Source organism: Cnephaeus nilssonii (genome assembly GCF_951640355.1).
Source record: "Cnephaeus nilssonii genome assembly, chromosome: X".
Classification (NCBI taxonomy): Eukaryota; Metazoa; Chordata; class Mammalia; order Chiroptera; family Vespertilionidae; genus Cnephaeus; species Cnephaeus nilssonii.
Window position 1 is genome coordinate 116421338 of NC_137071.1, and position 23776 is coordinate 116445113.

The window sequence follows — 23776 nt, forward strand, 5'->3', positions numbered from 1 at the left end:
TTATTGTGACTATTTTTTTTCCCCAACAGAACAAAAACGCCGCAAAATTGATACCCATCCTTCTCCATCACATTCCTCAACAGTAAAGGTTAGTATAGCCTGAGGAAGGCAGCGTCCATATTAGGCTCACCTGTTTGGAATACGTGTCCTGACTTCCTTCAAGTCTTATGCCAAGTATTCACTGGAGCCACTGGAGGTTTCATGTTGCATTAGAAAATGAATTTTTTACATATTGGTGGACTGATATTTTTTTCTATTGAGTATTTTTGTAACAAAAAATGTTACAACTTCAAGGACTGAGCACTAATTTTATAGTGTTTCAAAGTGCAAGAGAAATTTTACCCAGAAGTGCCTCACTGCTTTAAGCAGTCTTTTTGGAGTGCAATGGTGGCTACAAGCAAATGAATCTTTTCAGCAGAATGAAGCCTATTTTTCAGCATAAATATTGAAGAATATATAGCACTGAAGACTTCCTGGATGACACAGGATAAACAAGATACCTCTGAATTCATCAAGCTTCTTGATGAGCATCATACCGATGTGTGCCTTCTAAGAAGGAATCTTGAAAGGAGTTCCATTTTAAAGTCTCCTTGGTGATCAGTTCTCCTGTAGTGTATATTCAGTGAGCATGCAGCTTCTGTTGTATCTTCCCTTGGAGGTTTGTTTATACCCATTGGGTTCCCAACAAGTTGAACCTTGCGTTACCATAAAAGCAGATGTGGCATCCAATCCTACCACCAAGCAAAGAGAAACCCCAGGCATTCAACTGCAGCACAAAATCGTGGGTGTAGCCTTCTTGAAGACTCAGGGTAGCCATTCCTTGCTCGATATTTAATTTTAATTCTAAAGCCATCTAATTTCATGGAATCTTTGAATTTGCAATACGTTGAACTTTAAAAACTGTAAGTTAACTAATTCTTCATCAAGAGCACTGTGGTGGAATACCGTAATTTCTTTTCTTTTCTTTCTTTCTTTTTTTTTTTTTGTTTTGTTTTGTTTTGTTTTGTTCTGGGAGGTATGAGATTCACCATCAGAGGCACTTTGCAAAAAAAAAAAAAAATCAGTCTTTTATAAAATACATTTTGTTTTCTTATTAATATAATGCCACTGAGTTTTCTGGCTAGGATATGAAATGTGTATATTATGTTTGAGTCACAGTAAAGTAAAAATGGAAACCTCCCAATTAAAAACTATGAAAATGTACGATAGTGTTGTTCTTCCACAGTGACCTCCACTATTTTAAACTTTTTGTGTAGGAAAAAAATCATTTGATTTCTTAAGCCTCTTAACATTACCTGTAACTTACAGTGTAATGGAAAATGTGGCATTGACATTTATTTTTAAATTCTGAGCAGAGAAAGAGTTTTATTTGTTACATTGAGTACATATAATTTATTTAGTTTTTTAAACATTACAATTCCATTACATGGTTTTGCTTTTTTTTTTAAATTATTTATTGTTGATATTCATGTACTAATGACATCACGAGATTTATCCTCACAAGAAGTAGCTGGTTTATTTCCAGGTTACAGCCATACTTCCCAAAGTTCTTCTGGGTTCTGAGAACTATGCCAGCTCACCTGTCATCTCCATTCATTTTCTACAGGACAGTCTCATCGAACTCAAGGAGTCTTCAGCAAAGGTTTGAGTCTTTTAAAATCATCATGCCTAAGTAATACCAAAAAATTCTTTACCCTTGCCCTAGTAAATTCAGTGATCTATTAGGATAACTTTAAAAAATACCTATCACAAACTGAAAATGGATGACAATGGTCCCTTTTAATGAGATTGTTCTAAAATGTGTGTAATGTGGCAACATTTCTATAATCTCTCCTTGCTTGCTGTGTTATGCATTACCCTTTTATGCTTCAAAATCTGGAAATTAAGGTTTGGGGAAGACACTGTTGGCTTGTTTTGGGGAGTAGGCTTATATAATTTCTTAAAACAAATCTGTCAGGTTGTTTTCTGACTTTTTTAGGCAGCCTGAAAGACCAAAACATAAATTTGATGCATTCACATAACCATTCTAAAAACTGAGCCCATTTCAATCCATAAAATTATTTATATTGCCTATGCTGAGCTACCTTTTTGGTAGTTGCAGCATAATATCAAGAAATATGGTCAATATAAACGAATCATTTTCCTGAAGGGGGAACACTCAACTTGATGGTGTTTACATGTCAGTATTAATTCTTGCCTATTACTCTACTTTCTTGAGTAGTACTGCTATTAAAAATAATGCGCAGTTTGTATATCTTATTACAGAGTTCATTTCATTATTGTAGTTGAATTGTCCATTGTTCATGTTATTTTGTCTTTATTATTATAAAACTTGTACTCTAATTTACTTTTATATTCTACTTTGCCTCCTCTTATATATCTGCTAAGTATGATTCTTTACTGGTGGACCAATACAAAATGAAATTTTGAAACAAAGCCAGTTGACAGTAGTAATTGCTTCTAGATCTATAGCTTTTTAATGAAATGTCTGTGGATATTAGGCAAATAAGCATTAATTTTTAACAGTTTAGATTAGCCATTGTGCCTGTGTCCTGAAATTGTAGCATTGTTTTTAGAATATACTGTATTAATCAAGAGTATCAGCTTGTACTGTGAATGCTTTTAAAGTAAAACTTTTCATTGGCTACATTAAATATGTATTGCAATATAGTAGGTTTTCACAACCAGTTTGGGATTGTGTATGTCAGTCTTAATCATCAGTGGCTTGTGTGGGCTACTTTAAATTTATGGTTTTACAATGTTGCCTTGTGAGTATTTCCTGAAACATATTTTGAAGCAGTTTGAAACCTGCTGTTATATAAAGTTAACTGGATTTTCTAATCAATGATGAAGATTATGGTTCTTTACATTTGTGAAAACCTTTTGAAAATAAACATATGTGAGAGAAACATATGTTATCTCATTTTGTGCTCATTACAGTGCTATGAGGTAGATAGGATAGGTGTTAGTGTATTTTTGACTAAGAGACTGAAGATGTTCTTGGTCCTTTCCCAGTGGCATATAACTTGTCAGTATCAAAACTTGGACTACAATTAAGATTCCTCAGGTGTTCTTATTACCACAATGAAAACAAATTGTAAGAAAAAACATTATGGTTCCTTGATTCTTAGCACCCATTTCAACAGTAGTTGACAGGGTTCCTAACTCCTTTAACATGTTTGTCTTGTTTTTTAAACTTATAATGATTTAAGTCAGTGTTACTACTACTTGATGGTGACTTTTTGGGCATTTAAAATTCAATAGGTTTATTACACAGACAACCAGAAAAATTTGAAAATGGCATATGAATACACTTCTAAAAATTATGTGTTTCACACCAACTTTTCAGATCTTTTGTGCTTTAGTATGGTACCTGGCAATATTATTTGGTGTTCAGTAAATATTTGAAATGAACTCTTAGGCCTTTGGACTTTGGTAAAGCATCCAAAGTTTACTGGTCTGCACAGTAATTGATGTTGCATTTTTATATGTGTAGGAAATTTTAATAGCATATATATGTCTTAGGGCAAAAATTACTGGACTTACAATGATCTCTAAACTTGATCTGTATATACTTACTGTTCCTGGGGTAGCTTTTATTTTTTAGAGGACTCAAAAGAAGTGTGTCTATTTTTTCATGCTGTCTTGTCACTTGTATATATAAAATTGTTTCCCTGCTTTAGTTTAACCTTTGAGTTATGCCCTGGGATACTCTTTTAAAATTTTCTTTTACTTACTATTTTTATTTGATTAGTTAAAGAGAGAAAAATCTAGCTTGGTATCCAAATATTTTGTCAGTTCACCTTTTACCCCAATTTCCAATTGGCATAGTTTCAATTTTGGTCAGTTGTATTTTTACCTAGCAATCCTACTATAGTTGCATTTGATAAAGAATGTGTGAAAATCATGCTCCTTTAACATAGCTTCTGTGTAATTTAGGAGGGCGGCAATAACCACCTCAAAAGAGAATGCTGCTTTTAATTTCTATTACCATCTTAAAACAAGTATTTACAACCAAACCCAAGCCTGCAAATTAGGCTGTCTTTATATATTGTAGCCTTAATAAAAATGTAGCAGTGTTCTCTTAAACAGATTTTGAAATCAATCAAATTGTTTTTTTGAATCTAATGAACCTAATGTCAAAAATAAAAACAAAAATTCAACAATGCTTCATGCAGATAAATTTAACAAATCATTAATTTTATTTGGCAGACATTTATTGAGTACTCACTGTGTGTGTACAAGGCACTAGTAAGTGTGTAAAAGCAGAAAAGATACATTAGTTCCTTAACATACTGGAAACTATGTATGCTAAAAAATAAATGACATGAATTTAACAGGGAATACCTGTCACAAAAAGGTTAATATGAAGTAATATGAGTTCACCAGAAAGTGATTTGCAGAGTGGAGGGACAGTCAAACTGATGATGACTTCTGAGCTGAATTGGAAGGCTAAGTAGGATTTTAAGAGATTAAGGTAAAAGTGAACAACCATTTTGGTGAAGAAAACTGGGAAGGGCAGGGTGTTAGGGAACAGTAGTAGCCACAGCATATAGAATGCTTTGGGTGCTCCCTAGTAGGATATAATTGTGCAAAGATTGCGAAGAGTTCGGAAAACCTAAGCTGAAGAGTATGCATTTTATCCCATAGGTAATGAGAGACTTTGTTTTTGTGGAAAAGAGTATTGTGATCAGCACTATTCTTAAGAGGGTAGAAAGAAGGAATATAATTGAATACATTTCTAAACAAAAATTTTCTAGGTTTCTCAATTTCTAGCAATACAGAATTCAAGTTAGGCACAATTAAAAACTTCATTCTTGTGTATGTGTGTGCACGTGTGTATGTGGTGCACAGGGGTGCTTATTTGTAACAAAACTTTTTTTGTTTCTATTGGGAGAATTAAGCAATACTTCTTTTAGAGAAATATTTTTCAAGTATTGCAGTAATATATTATTTCCATTGTCTTGTCAGTTTCATGAGTAATATTAAGACAGGAATACAACTCGTATACAGAAAATCTTGAAGTGTCATTTAGCACATTATACCCAGCAAGAGTACATTTTGCACAAACACTTTTATGACTGTTTTTCATTCTCTTGCTCTTTGTTAATAATGAACATTTTGTGTATTTCAGTTGATCACCAACTTTTAAACATTGAAATTTTAAAGCATCTACTTCTGTATTGCTATGGCACTATTTCTGAGCCAGCTGAATTGAAAATATTTGGTGGTGTTAAAAAAATGTGTTTCTTTAATTCTCAAAGTGATGTTTGTCTTTTTTATGTATTCCTTTGAATTTCAAAGGATTTCATTTTGTAACAATATTTGACTTCTGACTCACTGTTCTTTTCATTGCTAAGGTATATCTAGAATTGTGTAGTTATGTAACAAGTTACATTCAGTATTCTGCTGCCTAATACTTTTAATGTCTTAAACATAAGCTTTTAGCACAGTTATAAATGCTGTAAGGTTAGGTATTTGATTTCTTCCTTAATGATTTCTTTTATAGTAGATTTCCATATTTACAACTTGCATAAGTAAGGTTATCTCTTAATTACTAGAGTTAGCAAATCCTTGATCTTTGGCTGTTTTATTGCCTATGGACTTTTTGGCAGAGAAAGAATAAGCAGAGGAGAATATCGGTTTATCATTTTTCAGTCTTTGAGGTGTTTCATCATCCGCAGCTGACTATATAGTTTGCTGAGTTATTTAGAACTAGTAAGACAAAATTCACAGTTAGTTATGATAATTAGATAGAAATCTGAGTGCTTTTAGAATTGGAGAGTATGTAGCCTTTACATTTGTAAAAATAATTTAGGATAATCTATGCATGATATACTCTGAGGCAGAAAAGACGTATTAGTTTTGGCTAGGCTTTATTTTATACTTTTGCTTACTGTCATTGATTGCCTATCAGTAGATGGTAAAACTATTTAAAATTTCCATGATTTTGTAGAGGTTTGTAATTTTTTTTTTACAGTAGAGAAAGTCTAGTCACTATTTTTCACATATGGACTCTTGTAATGGTGGTTATAGATCTTCGCAATAGAGCTATAAAAAGAACTGTAGCTTGTGAATCTACTAATGAATCTCAGTCAAGGCAGGAATGAACTGGTAATTTTATAAGCCCTAGAATTGAAATATTTGCATAATTTGTGCCATGCTCTTTTATTTTACCTCTTGTAATCCAGACACCTGACCAGTTTTGACTTGGGGTCTAACTACCAATTGTCTTTTCATTAAATAAACAATCAAGCAAATAATACCAATACTGGAAAACTTATAATCTTTAGTAATGTTGCCTTAATTTAACAGCTCTACCTTAATCATACTCCTTCACCACTGTCCAAGAGTAAGGAGAGAGAAATGGACAAGAAAGATTTGGACAAGTCAAGGGAAAGATCCAGAGAAAGAGAGAAAAAAGATGAAAAGGACAGGAAGGAACGGAAAAGGGTTTGTAATTTTTTAAAACTAGTTTGGAAAGCTCGTTATTATGTACAATAGTATGTTCGTTGCCTATTTTTAAAGTACTAGTTTGTTGCATGGCAATCTGTATTTAGTGTTTTAATTGGTATTTTCATCCTAAAGTGTGTTTGAATCTTCTACAGTAATAAGGATCTTCAGCCTAATAATCTCTCCCAGCTCTGCTTGTCTTTCATTCATGCCATTTTACCAAGTATGTGAAACTATCACAACTATTCTACAATGCTGTGCCCTTCTTGCATAAAAGTAATACTTTAAAACAAACAAAAAAACCCCACACAAAACACTGTTGATCAATGTAGTTCACAATTCTTGGTTCTAGGATCACTCAAACAATGACCGTGAAGTGCTACCGGACTTAACCAAGAGGCGAAAAGAGGAAAATGGAACAAGTAGGTAGTCTTACCAATACTTTTGAAACAATTGTCAAACTGAATTGGCAATGGCTTTCATGATTCTCTTTTATAATTTTAGTGGCAGTTTCAAAACACAAAAGTGAAAGTCCATGTGAGTCTCCTTATCCAAATGAGAAAGACAAGGAAAAAAATAAGTCCAAATCTTCAGGCAAAGAAAAAGGCGGTGATTCATTTAAATCAGAAAAAATGGATAAAATCTCCTCCAGTGGCAAAAAGGTAAATTAGGAAAACAAAGGAACAATATACTTTACTTAGAAAATTAACCCTTTGAAAATGCAGCAAATATTGAGGTTCTTTTATATTCAAATAGTCTTTTGTTAATTATTTGGGATGGAAAGATGAGACAGTAGGGGAGGGCAGGTTATCCGGGGAATTCAAACCAACTCAGTCTCAAATTACTGGAAGGGTAGAATTAGTTTACCTCTGAAATTCCTTTCCTCTCCATTCCACTCCCACCTATTTCTGTTCATTGAGTTTCAGCCTTTCTTTTTGTGTTTTCTTTCTTCTCCACCAACAGTGCTTTTTAATTTCTCTGTATTCATGAGATTAAAATATGGTTACATGTATTCTCCCTGATCATTACAGTGTCATAAAGTAAAAAATGTTTGTGATTCTAAACATTTTTATAACATTTTCTCCTAATAACCTTATGTGTTTGCAACTTGTATTTGATTCTCACATTAAGTGTAGTGTGCATTCTTTTAGGTACTTATTAATGGATGATATTCAAAATATATCTCATGCATCAGTCATTAAGTAAGCAAGTCATCACTAAAGTGTAAAGCATTATTATGTTGTATATTCAAAATATGTGTATTTTAAATATTTATAGTTGTTAAATTTATAGTTATTAAAAGCAGTTTTAGAAAATTATAAGGTGATAGTTTAAAAATTTCTATATGCTTTAGAGGGGAGGTTGCTCCTTTTAAATATTTTTTAAATTGAGTTAAAATTTACATAACAAAATTAGCCATTTTAAAGTATACAAGCAGTGGCATTTGGTATCTTTACAATGTTGTGCAATCACCATCTCTGTCTAGTTCCAAAACATTTTCATCACCTCAAAGGGAAACTCCATACCCATTAAGCTGCATTCCCCATTTTCCCCTCCCTTTATCCCCTGAAAAGAAAAAAACTAATCTTTCTGTCTCTGTGGATTTACCAATTTTGGATATTTCATATAAATGGAATCATGTAATAAAGGGGCCTTTTGTGTCTGACTTCTTTCACTTAGCATAATGTTTTTGAGATTCTTCCATGGTGTAGCATGAGTCAGTAGTACTTCATTTCTTTATATGGCTAAACAATATTTCATTGTATGAATATACCACATTTGTTGACCATTTGTTGGACTTTTGTGTTTTCCACCTTTTGGCTATTGTGAATAGTGCTGCTATGAAGTATATGTTTGAATACCTATTTAAAAATCTCATGTGTATATACCCAGGAGTAGAATTTCTGGGTTATATGGTAATGCTATGTTTAACTTTTTGAGGAACCACCAAACTGTTTTCCACAGTGGCAGCACAATTTATATTTCTACCAGCAATGCATGAGGGTGCCAATTTCTCTACATTCTTTTCAACATTTTTTTTAATTTAAATTTTATTTTTTATTACATAGCCATCCTAGTGGGTGTGAAGTGGCATCTCATTGTGGTTTTGATTTTGCATTTCCTTAATGACTAATGATGTTGAGTATCTTTTCATGTGCTTTTTGGCCATTTGTATATCCTCTTTGGAGAAATTTATTCAGATGCTTTGGCCATTTTTAACTGGATTATTTGTCTTTTTGTTGCTCAGTTGTAAGAATTCTGTATATAGTCTGATATTTAGAACCTTAAGAGATCTATGATTTGCAAATACTTTCTCCCATTTGGTAGATTGTCTTTTCACTTTCTTGATAGTGTAACTTGATGCATGAAAGTGTTTATTTGATGAAGTCCAATTCTTTGTTGTTGCTTGTGCTTTTGGTGTCATATTAAATAAGTTTTTGAAGAAAAATTTATGACTGGTGGGTGATTGAAAAGGGATTTTGAGCTGATTTTTTAATTTGGTTTTCCCTTCCCCAACTAATTCCACCATTCCTTATAGGAGTCCAGGCATGATAAAGAAAAGATAGAAAAGAAAGAGAAACGGGACAGTTCAGGAGGAAAGGAAGAGAAGAAACAATATCCTTTTCATCTTATTGATGCTTTTAATCAGTGAAATGGAAAGCTTTGATACTGTTCATGTTTAGAATTGTACCCTTGTAGTATGTGCTCTAAATGCTTAAGAGCCTCTTAGCTTTTAAATGGTCTCTCCAGTTAATCCTCTCAAATATAAGAAATGTGGAAGTGGGAGAGTTGATATATTTTTTAAACTTCTTTGTTGACTGAGGTTGTTTTATGCCACTAAGGGATTTGGAGTCCTTCTGGTTGTATTATCATTGAGAGGAAGAAAAAGAACAGAGTCCCTTGGGCTGGGAGCATGGGGAATTGAAGGGCAAGATGATGCAGCAGACAAGCAGAGCTGGTAGAGTTTGAGGCTACCAGCTGGTTAGAGCCAAATAGGCCTGCAAGCTAAGGGATTGTACTAAAGATGAGACACCATTCTTTTTTCCCTAGTTTTCCCCTTAATTTGTCATCTACTCATAAGTCCTCGGACAAACACAGATAATGAAGACTTTCCATCAAGGTGAGTGTTCTCTCACCTCCTTTTCATTTAAAGAGAAATTTTATAAAATGAGGTCTGATAATGATGAAGAAACTAGATCCATTTTGCAAAGTACAACTAGAATTTTTCAACTAAATATAATGACTAGGTCTTTGGGTATAGATGCAAAACAAAATTCACAGTTATTTTTAAGCTGTTTTCATTTTAAGCTTGTTGATTAGCTCTGCTTTTTTTTTTTTTCTTTAACACCAAGATATATTTAAGAACATCTGGCTTTCTTTTCACCACTCATTCCCATCTTCTCTGGATAATTAATTACCTTTTTTTAAGTGCCATAGCCTTGTAGGTGGTCGTGGCATTTGCATTTTACCAGTGAAGAAATTGAGACTCTGAAAGGTTAAGTTGAGGAGGTTGACAGAGACTTTAGCTGGCAGAGCCAATACTTAAACAGAGGTCTTCTTGCCCTTTCATGTTCTCTGTTCTTTTTGCCTGTTCATGCAGACATGTTATTCAGAGATTTTTATTTTAAGTTTTTGTGCCTCTTTTTCTACCAGTGCCCAGGTTTTGCAAAGCTGAAAAATCTGGTCTGTGCTTTTAGTTCTGGAATTTAAAATCTGCAGCTTTGTTTTCAAGGTATTCATGCTTTATGTGAGATTTAAAAAGTGTTTTAACCATCTTCAGTAAATTGTATGTGGACAATAGTCCACTGTCTTTGTGGTCAGAGTGTTCACCCTAATATAGACTTTTTTGAGCACTCAGGTCATCATCTAAATAGTTATTGTTTGGTGACGCCTTAGGATTATTGAGGTATGTAGGATGCTTTACCCTCTACATTTAATGGTTTGATATGACTGTATTTGAAGTTTTTTACTCTTTTTATAGTCCATTTTCCTGCTTCCATATTAGCTGTCACTTCTTAATGATATCAAATATGCTTGCTGTCTGTACCCCCAAATATTATTTACTGTTTCCATTTTTTTTTATAAAACCATATAGAAAACCAAAACTCTTTACAGTTGTTTTGAGAGTGAGAAATGTCTAAGAGCCTGTTCTGTATTAGGGTATGAGCTATAGGGTATAGATTTTTTTATTGTTATTTTGGCTGCAAAGCAGGGTTTTGAGGTTCCAGATAGGCAACCTTCTGACTAATGGTGTGCTTTTTCTGCTTCGTTATCTGTGCTTGTTATCTAAATAGTAGAGTAGGGTAAAATGAGAATTATGAGAGAGCATTTAGAATTTAGTAATTTTTTAAAAATTAGAAATATTGTAAAAGTAATATTTGCCCATTCTTCAATTTTAGTCATCTCCACCTCAACAACTAGCTGTCTTCTCTAGTGAACTATAAACTCTTATTCTTTTTTATTCTTCACCTTAACCTTTCTTTTATTTAATTTTCATATGTTTTTATTGATTTCAGAGAGAGGAAGGGAGAGGGAGAGGGAGAGGGAGAGGGAGAGGGAGAGGGAGAGGGAGATAGAAACATCAATGATGACAGAATCATCGATCAGCTGGCTCCTGCATGCCCCCTACTGGGGATCTAGCCCACAACCTAGGCATGTGCCCTGACTGGGAATTGAACCATGGCCTCTGTTTCATGGGTCGATGCTCAACCACTGAGCAACACCAGCCGGGCTTAGCCTTTCTTTCAGTTTGGCATTTCGCTTTTTACTTCTCCTTCCACACGGTGTCCTTATTAAAGAAAACCAAAAATCCTACCTAAGTTGTTAGTTATAGGAATGGGCTAGGTGTTAGGTGTTAGGAATGGGCTAACTATAACTAACAACTTTCACTGTGATTTTACCCATCTCTCTTTACTCAGTGCCTAAATAATTATTCTTTGGTATGTGAAAGTTATGCTAAAGATTCCTTTGAGTTCTTCACATAGGCCATGGATTATTTGTACTTTACCTCTCTGTATAATCTCTCAGGACCAAAGGCAGGAAAAGACTGGCCTGAGGTGTTAGGTTGGTGGTATTGTAGCAGAGCTTCTCAATTCAGATACCCTTTTAAGGTTCATTTAGCATGATGGTCATTCTGTTCAATTTCTTGCTGACAATTATGTACTCTACTTTCTTCTTGGGTAGTCTCAATTTTGTGAGGTTGATATTTCCTTTTGCCAGCTGCCTCCTATTGGGATACATTCTAGGGTTGGTTAGGTCTTTCCGTTGTTCTGCCTTTACCTTTACAGGTCTCATAATATCGGATTGGCACCATTTACTGTTAGGCTACCTCAAATCTGCTGCTTCCTACTGTTTTTAATTTTATTTTACATTCTACAGAAAGAAGAGCTGCTGCATGTCTCACATTTCTGTGATTCAAAGATGTCATTAATTTTAAGCAGGCATCCTCAAACTACGGCCCGCGGTGCACATGCGGGTGTTTTTGCCATTTTGTTTTTTTACTTTAAAATAAGATATGTGCAGTGTGCATAGGAATTTGTTCATAGTTGTTTTTTTAAACTATAGTCCGGCCCTCCAACGGTCTGAGGGACAGTGAACTGGGCCCCTGTTTAAAAAGTTTGAGGACCCCTGATTTTAAGAATCATTGGTTTCTATACATGTTTTTTTTTTTGAGAAGAGTGAATAGAGAAAGGACATTTATGATAAATATAATCCTGATTTCAGAAACATTAAAATGATTGCATTAGAATTAAGAAATACAATATATAAATGTGACCCAGGTTAAATTCCTTGCAAAGTCTTTCGTCTTCTTTTTCTGTCTCATAAGTTTTACTTGCACCATTCTTCCTGCTTTTTCTATATTTTCTCACTTGTTATTGCTAAAGTCTTTGTCCAAATTCCTTATCTCTCCTTGATTTAGTTCCTTGAACACTACTAGCTGCTTTGCCTTTAACCTTTCTTTTAGTTTAATCTTTAAAAATTCCTGCCAATTAAATTTTTCTTTTTAGAACCATCCTTTAGCTTCTCAGTTTGAATTTGATACATGTGGTCCTCAATTCATGAATGTTGAGCTCAGTTAAATCATTGAGGGTCCTTTTAGAACCAGATGCTATACTAAACTGAGACTTTCTCCCAGATTTTGAGAGGCTCAATCTTGGACTTTATTCTTGATTTCAAAGAATATTAGCAGTTAGCTCTATCCTCTCCATCTGTATTTGTAATATACTACATTCCTATTCTAATCCTCCACTCCAATAAGGCCTAATATATTTTTCAGGTCCGTCTCTCAGCTCCAGTCTCATATGTGTAACCTAATCAATTCTTTTATGCTCTAAACCCAGGGTTGTAAATTCTCAGCCCTTGGGCAGAACGTGGCTCATTAGATGTACTTTCTGGAGTCACACAATATTTAACATTTTAAAAAAGTGTTCATCTTTAAAAATCAGAAGAGTTGACAAATCAGAATTTCAGTTTCTCTTGAAAAATTGGGACATCTGGCAATATTGTGTTCTGATTTTTGAATGGCAGCAATCAGCTAGACCTGCATAGGTGCCCCCTCACCCCGCCCCTTACATAGAGAATGGGTCTTTTTAAAATTTTTATTTTACTTCAATCTTTCCCCACCCAACTCACTTCATCTTGTTTCCATTATATACTAATGCCTATAAACAATTGATTTTATAATTACTGTTATGAGCCTTATTTTGACTGAAGTGCTCAAAGATTGCTTTATTTTAGAACTGTGTTGCCATGTCAAGGCATAGTCCTAGATGCTGGGAATGTGTTAAGAGTAGAGTGTGTCCAATTAAGTTTCTTTCTCAGTAGTTTCCCATTGCTTATGTTTGTGTGGGCTTTCTTACAGAGTCCTAGTCACTGATTCTTATTTATATATGAGTATGTTACATGTCTCTGAACTTAGATTGTGATCTTGTTAAAGGCAGTAACTTCATTCCTTTCTTATAATCAAACAACCAAGTATTTTTCTTTATTACCTGTTAGGTTTCAGCAACTCGATTAACTTCACATGGAGAGCTATGTACAGAAGTATTAAGTCTATCTCTTTGGGATTGATGAGAAACAGCATTGACTTTTTTTTTTCTCTCAAAAAAAGGTTCTGTTTATTTACAGCATTTGATAATATACTGTTTAAAAAGAAGTTACTTTGTATGCTGCAACATTTTTGAGGGCAGGTTTATTGTGCTTTCATTTGGGTCTGTATGTAGAATCATTGGATGTGTACAAAAGTTTGGTAGGAGATTGAAATGATATACACAAACTATTTTTCTCTTCATTATCATTCTTTATACTTTTAAAAGTACTTGGTGTGAATTCTTTGCACTGATATTCATAGCCACTGAAAAGTTGGAGAAAACAGGAGGAATTTTCTATTTCTTTCTTCCACTTAAGGTAGACCAAATATTCACAAAGGTGCTGTGCTGTTTTTATCTGGACATAGACATGAACACTTGCAAAAGGCTCTCATACCACATTTACCCCTGAGTGTGACTATCCCCAATACATGCATTTATCCTGAGAGTTACCCCTGGGTACGCTAAGATTCAGGTCAACAAATTCCCAGTTTTAACTCTGAGCTACATTTTATTCACATGAAACATCCTAGGTAGCAATATAGGGGTAAGTGAAAGAAGTATAGTGGATGGCTGTCCCTGTAACTTCTTTCTTCCTCATAAGTATTCATTTGACTTTTTAGCTGTCAATTTTATCCATATATGCCTTTTTACTTGGAGGGGAGAGGAAGAGAGAGGGGGGTGGTGAGGGAGAGGGAGAGAAAGAAAAAGAACTAGAGAGCTAGTATCATGAAATCCTGACAGCTTCAGTCTCTGGTGAAAATGAAGGGAACTAAATTCTGGGATGCCTTCTTTGAGATGAAGACACTTAACCAAAAATAATCTATTCATTTGGTGGACATATATTTTCTCTAAAGCAAATTTTGCCACCAAGAGGGCTCTTTTATGAGGAATCTATGAACAATTGAGACTTTTCTTAAGACCTTCTTGGTGACTTTGATCATAAAATTAGATAGTGTGTCTATAAGCACACCTCCAATAAGGAGACTGAATTTTTACTTGTCTGTCTTCTCTACTTTGATCACCAGTTTAGCTGCTCTTTTCTCCAGACCACCCTACTTTTCAAACTTGTTTCTTGCTGTCATTGGTCTCTGTAAAATAACATAATTTAAAATCAGCTGCCTCAACCCTGAGGGGGTGCTCTTTCAGGCCATTTCATGCAGTTTTCTGATGCCCTAACAAAGGAGGAGGACATGGTAGAACATAGGCAAATGGCAATGTTACTAATTTAGCAGGGCCTATTTCTGGCAAGTAAAAAGAAAGAAAAATCCAGGATGTTCAGGTAATTCTTAATAGAAGGTGATGTTTACAAAGGTAATCTTGTCTTAGCAGAGTGTAGGGCCACTTTTTGTTAGACTGTGTTCTGCAGACATCGTGTTACCAATGCAGCTTATGGCTCTAATAAAGTAAAGGGGTCTAGGATGGAGGGCAGCCAACTCTGAACTGAGCCTGAAGTAGAAACCCTTTGAGAAACAGCAACAGTTCTAGGTGTAAAAAAGATAGATCCGTGCAATCCATTGCAGTTAGAGCCGGGGGTTTCTTATTTACAGTGGTTAAAAGTGGCCCATATTTAAAATAAATAGTTAATTAAAAAAACCTTAGAGAATGTTCCAGGTAATGTGGTATAAACTCATTGTTAGTGAAAAGAAAATATTATTTTGCTGGAAGGCTGAGTTTGGCACTGTTTCATCACTATGTGACTTTCTTCTTGATGACAGTTTTCTTTCTGAAGTTCACTAAACTTGGGTTGATTTTCAAGTTTGTAATCCCAACACTTCAGCATTATTTTATAAATACACTCTGGACACTGCTAAGAGACTGACACCTAGTATCTTCTTTCCACTTGCTTTTGTGCTTGCTGATTTGTCATTCCAGGGTATGGACAGATCCCTAAGCTGAAGGTCTCCTAGAGGAGGATGCCAAAGCTCCATGCGTCACTCAGAACGATATCTCCCATAATTAAGAGCTTCTGGTGCTGTCCATTTAATGGGAATCTGCTTTAAGTCAGAAGATGAATACACACCACCATCCTCTTGACGAGACATTCCAAAGTCACTGATTTTCAGAACATTATTTTCACCTCCAGACAGTTCCTTGCAGCAAGGTCCCTGTGTATACAATTTTTACTCGAAATTCACCATCCAGAAGCAGCATCTAATGAAAATTTCACTAACTGTTTTGTTAGTTCATCCTTCTTTCTCAGAAAGGAGAGGAAATCGCCTCCTGGAACCAGTTCCTTAATGATGTAGATAGATTGCATTTGTGTGCGAACTCCTATAATTTGAAAATATTGGGATAATTGTATTGCTTGAGGATTTTGGCCTCTTGTAAAAATTTTAATTTCATCTTTACAAGTGGGAAAGATCATCTTTACATTTTTAACAGCAATAGCAATTTTATCTTTTAACCCTTAAATATGTCACCAAATTTTCCCTTGCTCAGTAATACTCCTGTTGTGACTGACATCTTCATGACTGAGAACCCATTTCTTTTTCTAGTTATGGCCATCATGATACTCTTGATTGGAACATTGACTTTTTTGCTATTAAAAAAATGAAATAAAATTCACAGAGCATAAAACTTGCCATTTTAAAATGGTTTTTACTATTCACTATGCTGAATAACCATCACCACTAATTCCAGAATATTTCCATCAACCCACACCTGTTAGCAGTCGCTCCCAATTCTCCCTTCCCCCAGCTCCTGGAAATGATTAATATACTTTCTATCTCTATAGAGTTGCCTGTTTTGGACATTTTATAAAAATGGAATTATGCAACATGTGACCTTTTGTGTCTGGCTTCTTTCACATAAAGTCATGATTTCAAGGTTCATCCATGATAATATAGCATGTATCAGAACTTCATTTTTTAAAATAACTGAATAATATTCCATTGTATGAATGTGTACCATATTTTGTTTATCCATCCTTCAGTTATGGATAGGAACAATGATTTTTAAGTATTAAAATTGTAAGTTCAACATTAGTGTATCCACAATTATAATTATGATATCAAGATGATACATGGTGTGAACAGAATGCTGTATAGAAATGATATGTAAATTATTTGTCAGCATTTCATGCAAGTGTGATTATTTTTTAAGGCTCTCCTAGCTCTGGTTTTATGAAATATGTGAATGTAGTATTTTCATCAATAAAGTTTAATGCGTTAAGCATTAGTTTAAAAATAAATGAGAAAAATGTTAGGCAGATAAGTTATTTGCCACATGTTGTAATGATTATGTTTTGAATTTATTTCAGTATGCAGTATTTGAAAAATGTCAATACATAAAGGAAAGGAAATAAGTATAATTAAGTCAATATATTTTTAAAGCAATTTTTATAATTTAGCAGACATTGCATCTTAATATAAGTCACTATTAAAATCATGCCCTTGTGAAAAATGTGATGTCATTTTTTTCTTTTTTGGTTGATCATGTAAAATTGGTTCCTTTTTGTTGCTATGTGTTCTGTTTACTTTTGACAAGCTATTGCTTGTCGCTGAAGAATGTTTTACGTGCTTCTATTTCATTTTTTCCTTCCCCCTTTTCCCACTTGTCCCTCTTTCACAGATAAAATGTTCAATCTTGTTTTATTTTGAAGTCATCATAGTCTGCCTATCTTGAATGGTTTCTGAGAGTGGGCAATAAGAAATACAGATATTTCATCCTTATCTAGGGACTTAACTCAAGCCTTTGTTGTTGATGGAACTCACTGATTTTTCTTCTTTGTTAAACCAACCTTCCTTCCTCCCCCCTCTTTGCTTTCTTCCTTCCTCCTCCTCCTCTTCCATCTTCTTCCCACCTATCATCTTCCCCTCCCTCCCTCTCTTCCTCCTCCTCCTCCTCCTCCTCCTCCTCCTCCTCCTCCTCCTCCTCCTCCTCCTCCTCCTCCTCCTCCTCCTCCTCTTCCTCCTCCTCCTCCTCCTCCTCTCCCTCCTGTCATCCTTCCCTCCTCCCATTCCTTCTTTTCTTCCTTCTTTTATCAATATAATCACTTTGTTTCTTTCAGATGAGATTGGAATGGAATGGTTCAGCTGTGACCAGAAATTTAGTTTCCTGAGTAGATTGCCAAGAATCACAAATGAAGAGGGCCCAGTTGCATCTTCTTAAATTATTCATTTATCTGCTTTATTGCTCTATGCTGAAAACTTTAAATTGTTGAGTTGTACATTACTGTATTTAACTTGTTGCTTAGTTTCTACATATTTATTTTCAGTAAATGGCTGAAAGTGTTAACTATTCCATATTTTTAGCACAATGTGCTGCATATAGTTCCCAAGAAGCAAATGAGGTTTCATGTGTACAGAATTTCACTTCAGGTTTAGTTTTTTTAAAAAATCTGAAATGTTTCCTTTTTATTGTTTGAAGCTGAAAATAAACAATTATTGAACCATTTTGAATTTACCTCATTTTAAAACTAATTTTAATTTATTATTTGGGCTGTTTTTAATATTAGTCACTAAAAACAAAGTAGGAGCAGTGTCTAATGCAATACTTAGGGATCACTTTATATAGTACATGTACAACATTAAAACCTGTTTAAAAAAGAAAAAGTTACCAGCATTCACTTGTCCCTTGCCATTTTTTCTTGTAATTATGTTAGACAAATCTGCGGTGGGGAGTGGGTATCAAAAGTTAGTTGTGTTCTAATTCTACCATTAGAGGAGCTTTGTATTGCTGAACTTTCATCTGGAAAAGTTTCAGTGACATTTTTAAAAGAAAAAATTTTAATCTACCGAATTCTACCAGTGTAACCTTTTTTCTAAATAAACGATAGTTTTCTCAAATGATTGTGTATCATTGTGTGTATTCTTGCTTATTCAAAATAACTTAGCAGAGATAATTCAGTAAGTTTCCTAGCCTTTTCTCTTCTCCCTCCTGTCTTAGTCCCTGGACTATAATGTTTTTGAATGAAATCTCATTCAGCGATAAGAAAAAATTCTCTTTGCTCACCTCTGCACCTGGCGTAAACAGTAGGCTGAAATTATGCCAAGAATTACCATTTACTCTTCAGTTCCCTGGAACCAATGATGCCCATGCAAGTTAAATTTTTTTTTTTTTAGAATGACAACAGAGGCTATAATTTTAAAAAGGATTGACAGTGCTGAATATATTCTAGAATTGGCAAAGGGATATAAATCTTGATGCTCCCTTTCAGGTAATTGTAATTTGCAAAATTTGATGACCACAATCATTATTTATAGGAGAGAGATCCATTCAATGACTTGAACTGTCCCTGGCATAAAAGATACGATACGTCTTAGAATTATTTTGACATTGACAAAATAACTATGGTTTATCTCAAAATCATTTTGTCTGAAATATATCAGGGAAGAGCTTGCCAGTTGTTATGTTGCATTCACATTTTAAAGATTACACGACTATAAGTTTGAAAGAGAAATTTTGCTATTAAGCATTGTATCTCTTCTCCCTATTCCCCAAATTATTAAACACAGGTAATCTTTTTTTCTTCCTTTTTTATGTTTTTTTTTTATTGAGGTATTATATGTGTACGTATCTTACCATTACCCCCCCACCCCACACCCATACATGCCCTCACCCCCCAGAGTTTTGCGTCCATTGTTTATGCTTATATGCATGCATACAAGTCCTTCGTTTGATTTCTTATCTCCCCCACCTCTCCCTAACTTTCCCCCAAACACAGGTAGTCTTTGCTTGTGGCCTTGCTAGAAATGCATTGAGGATGGAAAATACAAACTTTGATTTTAACTACAAAAATCATTTATGTTGGAATTAGCAAACCTGTATGTGTAGTGATAAGCTATTTTTAAGCATCTACTCTGTTCTAGGTACAAAGGAATTATCTTGAGAAATGAGGGCCACATGAATGCTACTGGTGGTCAACAAACTTTCTGTAAAGGAACAGATTGCAAATGTTTGAGGCTTTGCAGACTAGGTGGATCCTGTTGCAACCCCTCATCTCTGCCACTATAGCATGAAAGCAGGCATAGATGATATGTGAGTGAGCATGACTGAGTTCCAGTAAAATTTTATTTACTAAAACCTGTTATAGAGAATCCTATGCAAGATTTACATAACATATCTGAGTGCCTCTTACGCACCACATATGTAGCCAGGAGAAAAACTCCCTGCCCTAATGGAACTTCTAGTCAAGGGAGGCAAACAACAAATATTTAATGTTAGGTGGAAGGAGGTCCTCTGAGGAAAAATAAAACTGGATAACGAGGTTGGATGAGGCAGTGTTTTACTTCTTTATATACGAGAGTGATCATGTGGAGTGACTATATGCAAAGCAGGACTATATGAGGCAGTTTTCACAGTATTATTATTTTATTACTAAGTAATTGTGAGCAGGAGCTCTCCTTAATCCTCCTCTGATCTTTGAACCTTTACATGAAAATCGTGTAATACATAGGGTTTCTCTCAGGATGTAGGCTCTGAACTCTAGTGGCTGGTGTCTAAGCTAGCCATTTTCTAGAAAGGAGCTGTAACTTAAGACTCATAAGTGGACATGGAGGATATCTATGGACCACCCAGGAATTGAATGCAAGTTGTGTTATGTGCATTTTTCTGGGTATATAGCTTTCACTGGATTCTCAAAAAGAGAGACCTAAGGTGGTGAGTTTGGTTTTCTGGGTCTTGTTACAAAGAATTCTAACTGTTATAACTAACCCTGAACCTGTCTTGGGTTGGCAAGAAGTTGGAAGACAGTTGTCCATTCCTACCTTGTCTTATAGGGGCAGAAATTAGAACATCTTGCCTTTTCAAATGATACAAGTGATTTGCAATTTATTGGGAAGTCACTAGTTCATGGTATATGCCATTTTCTATTTCAGGGAAGCACTTTAGCCAAGTATGGGTGGAAGTACTAATAGCCTTCTCTCCCCCTCCCCCGCAAATGATTATTTTTTCAATCCTACCATATTCCAAAAAGGATTTATGAAGAAAGATGCAGTACACTATAAAAAGTAAATGAGAAAATTTCTGGGTGAAATTAGTACCTAAAATGAGGTTAATATCCCAAGATGCTCTGTACACCTGGGCCATGAATCAGCTCTGAGAATCCTGACAGGCTACATAGAGAAGGTAATGTGACCAGTTACAGTAATTACAGTGTCCACCATCTAAAAGGCCAGTCATGGTGGAGAAGAACATTTTTCTGGCAGTGAAACTTATTTGCATTCTCATAAAGAAGAAACCCTGTCTTTTCAGTAAATCAGAGGTATGTATCTTGTAATGGACCTAAATGTTAGCTGATGACCAATACCTCAACTCATTCTAGTAAGGATATTTCTACACTGACACCAAAATATGTGGTCCAGGCACCCAGGTGATTTGGTTTAGTACAGGAAAATATTTTTGAATATTTGGGACAGGATTCCTCAACTGGCATTTATGAAAGCCTTACTTTTTCTAAGCATGTTCATAACCAGAAACTCATACAACCATTGTTTGGTCCCCATGACATAAGTAACATAAGATCTCTGCTATGCAAAGTGCTGAGCTCCCATGACTGTGAAAGACATGGGTTTATTAGAATTTATGTGCGCACCAGTGGCAGCCAATTGGTGAAATTTACCACTATACCGGCTGCCACCAGTGAAGTCCTGCTAAGTCCCACTGAACCTGTGGACAGGCTGCACTGGGGCGACCAGCTGATGCTATTGTTTTGCTGCCTCCCAGACTTTCCCAGCATAAGGTTTTATAGAGTACAGAAAACAGAAAAACAGGGCATGCAGGGGGAGGGTGACAGGCCTCTGTGCAAGCTCTGTGAGATTAAAACACGAGCTGTTTACAATCCAGGCTCACATCTAGAAGCAGTTTCTCTTTGGTCTTTCTTAGACTGAGTTGCTAGCTAGGTTCCCAAGGTCTCACAATCTGCTTACAGATGGCCTTCACTATTATTTCCCACAGGGTGGGAGGGGGAGCTGGAGTATGGGAAGGGGCCCATGATCCCATTTACCATACAATCTCATTAGCTGAAATTCTGTTCCTGGCCTTCAGATTTTTTTCCCATTTTTATGGATACTGATCTCTAAGGCTGCCTCTTAGGTAGAATGAAACAATGTTACAGTTGCTTAATATTTTCATCACTTATCAGAAGCATGGTTCAAGTGTTTAATTTTTTAAATTGAAGAAACATTTCTAGAGACACTGCCAGGGCCAAAGGGATTTTATTGGGTCTAGAGAATAAAAAGAGGAGCTGCTTAAAAGATGCTAATTCATGCTAACTGAATTCAGATTTTGTATTTATAGATACAAATGGACATGATAATTAAGAATAATAGAAGGGATGTTGGAAATAATGACTAAAGAAAGTGTGGCACCCTGAGAAGACATACTTTAATGTAAGAATAATTGCTTTTTGTTTCTGATTCTTAGGTATTGTTTTAAGTTCAATGACCATTATTTCTATTTGTGTCAGGCTAACAAAGTTTAATTCCTGTGATATTAACTGGAGGTGTTTAGTAGAGGAAACAGGAAAGGAGAATATTTTGATTGAGGACAGGGCATATAAACTTGAGAAATGCATTATTGTAAGTCAGAAGTAGCCTTCACTTCAGGGATAGGAACTTGAAAATGACCTTAACCTGTATTTTAGTCTGAACGCTGGTTTTTGTCAGATGATAGCTAGATGTCCTTGGGCTAGAGTATCAGGTTGATGAACACCTACTATTACCCCTGTCCCCACAAAATTCTAAGCAGAATGATATTGTACTACATTCAAGACCTTGATCCTAATTTTGTGCATATGTAGTGGTACTCATCTCCTAGGGTTACGTATATGAGTTGTAATTAGATATGCCACTGCTAGGTACTATTATGTACTTTCCAGGATAATTGATCCAAGATGTAATAATACAGAAAAAAGATCATGCTAAGAAGTTACAAGCAGGAAATGAAATGTAAAATGAATAAAGTACTCATACCAATGAAACTAGGGTCCTGTTATATTTTAAGATGATGTTGAGTGCTCAGGGTAAAAATGACCTTAGACTAGGTGTGATTTGGGAAGTCTTATTCTCAACAGGTTGATCTGGGAATACTTCATGAAGGATTTGGATTTTCAAGAAGCTAATCTACAGAGTTGGGGGAAAGTAGGTTTATAGTAGTTCGTATGGAAAAATAATACAATAATAATAATAAATTATTATTATAAGAATAAATTATTATTATAAGGATAAATTTTGTTTTGTGTACTCACAACTGTAAACCTACTTTTGTCCCAACCTGTATTTCTACTCAGACCTAGAGGATGTAGGTTTTTTGGGTCTGCTTTAACCCTAAATTGGCACTAGAGGGGAAAGAATGTTGAACTTGGAATTCAGACCCATTCTGGTATAGTACAGAATCTTTGAAGCCAACCTGTTATCATACTAACCCAGTATTGGATCATATTTGAGAGACAAATGTTTTCTACCTCTTTGGATGCTGTTCCATGTTGCCTCAAGACTTTTTCCTTTTTCTGTCTTTTTCTCATTTCTAAGCTTGACATCAGACTTTTTATTTATTTAATCAGTGTTAGTCACATTTTTCATATCTTTACAGGTAATCGAAGTTATTGCCTCTATGTCAAGATTACTTTCCTTGTTTCCTCTGACTGACCATGAGCTACACCTGGTCTTCACAATGCTCTTTTCTGAATGAATTAAATCTAACAATACAGACAATCAATAACTGTTAGCAATTGTTATCAGTAGTAATATACCAGTAGATTTAAAAAGGCAGCAGAATAAGTGGATGCTACTCAGACATGCTCCCGGGACCAAACTGGAATTACAACTAAAATACAAAAAAACCATCTTGAATAATCAACTGAAGACTAGCTGGAAAGAACCTTGGTAACCAAGGACAGAAAGTGGAGACTGCATAGAGACTAGTAGGAAGGGTAGAGGCACGAAATGGCTGGCCAGGTTCCCACAGACAGCAGCTGAATTTCAGGAGAGATATCTCAGCTGTGGTGGGTTGCCACAGAACTCTGGGGTCTGATACCCAAGCTGCCCCCTCTCATCAGAACTGAGAAAGGTTCCCACATAACATGTGGCTGTAAAAAGCAGCAAGGTCACTGTCTACCAGGAAGAGATGGCTAGAAATGCAGGCACCCTCTTAAACGGCCAACACACAAAATTTTGTGTGCAGCCACTAACCTTGGGCTCCAGCAGAGGGAGGGTAGAGTGGACTGGTGCTGTGTAAGCATAAGCCAGGGTTGGGTGCTCTAGGATTAGATCTCAGAAGGCAGACACCCTGGT

The 23776-nt window shown here is 35.2% G+C and overlaps 1 protein-coding gene across 10 annotated transcripts in view; it reads left to right on the forward strand.

Moving 5' to 3' along the window:
* Positions 1-19177, forward strand: part of THOC2 (THO complex subunit 2) — a 136025-nt gene extending 116848 nt beyond the window's left edge. For 2 of the 10 annotated variants that reach the window (XM_079764753.1, XM_079764754.1), the window contains exons 32-37: positions 30-88; positions 1526-1642; positions 6316-6453; positions 6806-6875; positions 6958-7115; positions 8993-9515. In XM_079764753.1, coding sequence (XP_079620879.1) covers positions 30-88; positions 1526-1642; positions 6316-6453; positions 6806-6875; positions 6958-7115; positions 8993-9106 — 656 coding nt within the window. In that variant the 3' untranslated portion in view covers positions 9107-9515. The other 8 variants (XM_079764759.1, XM_079764758.1, XM_079764757.1 and 5 more) reach the window with 7 other exon arrangements.
* The last annotated feature ends 4599 nt before the right edge of the window (positions 19178-23776 follow it).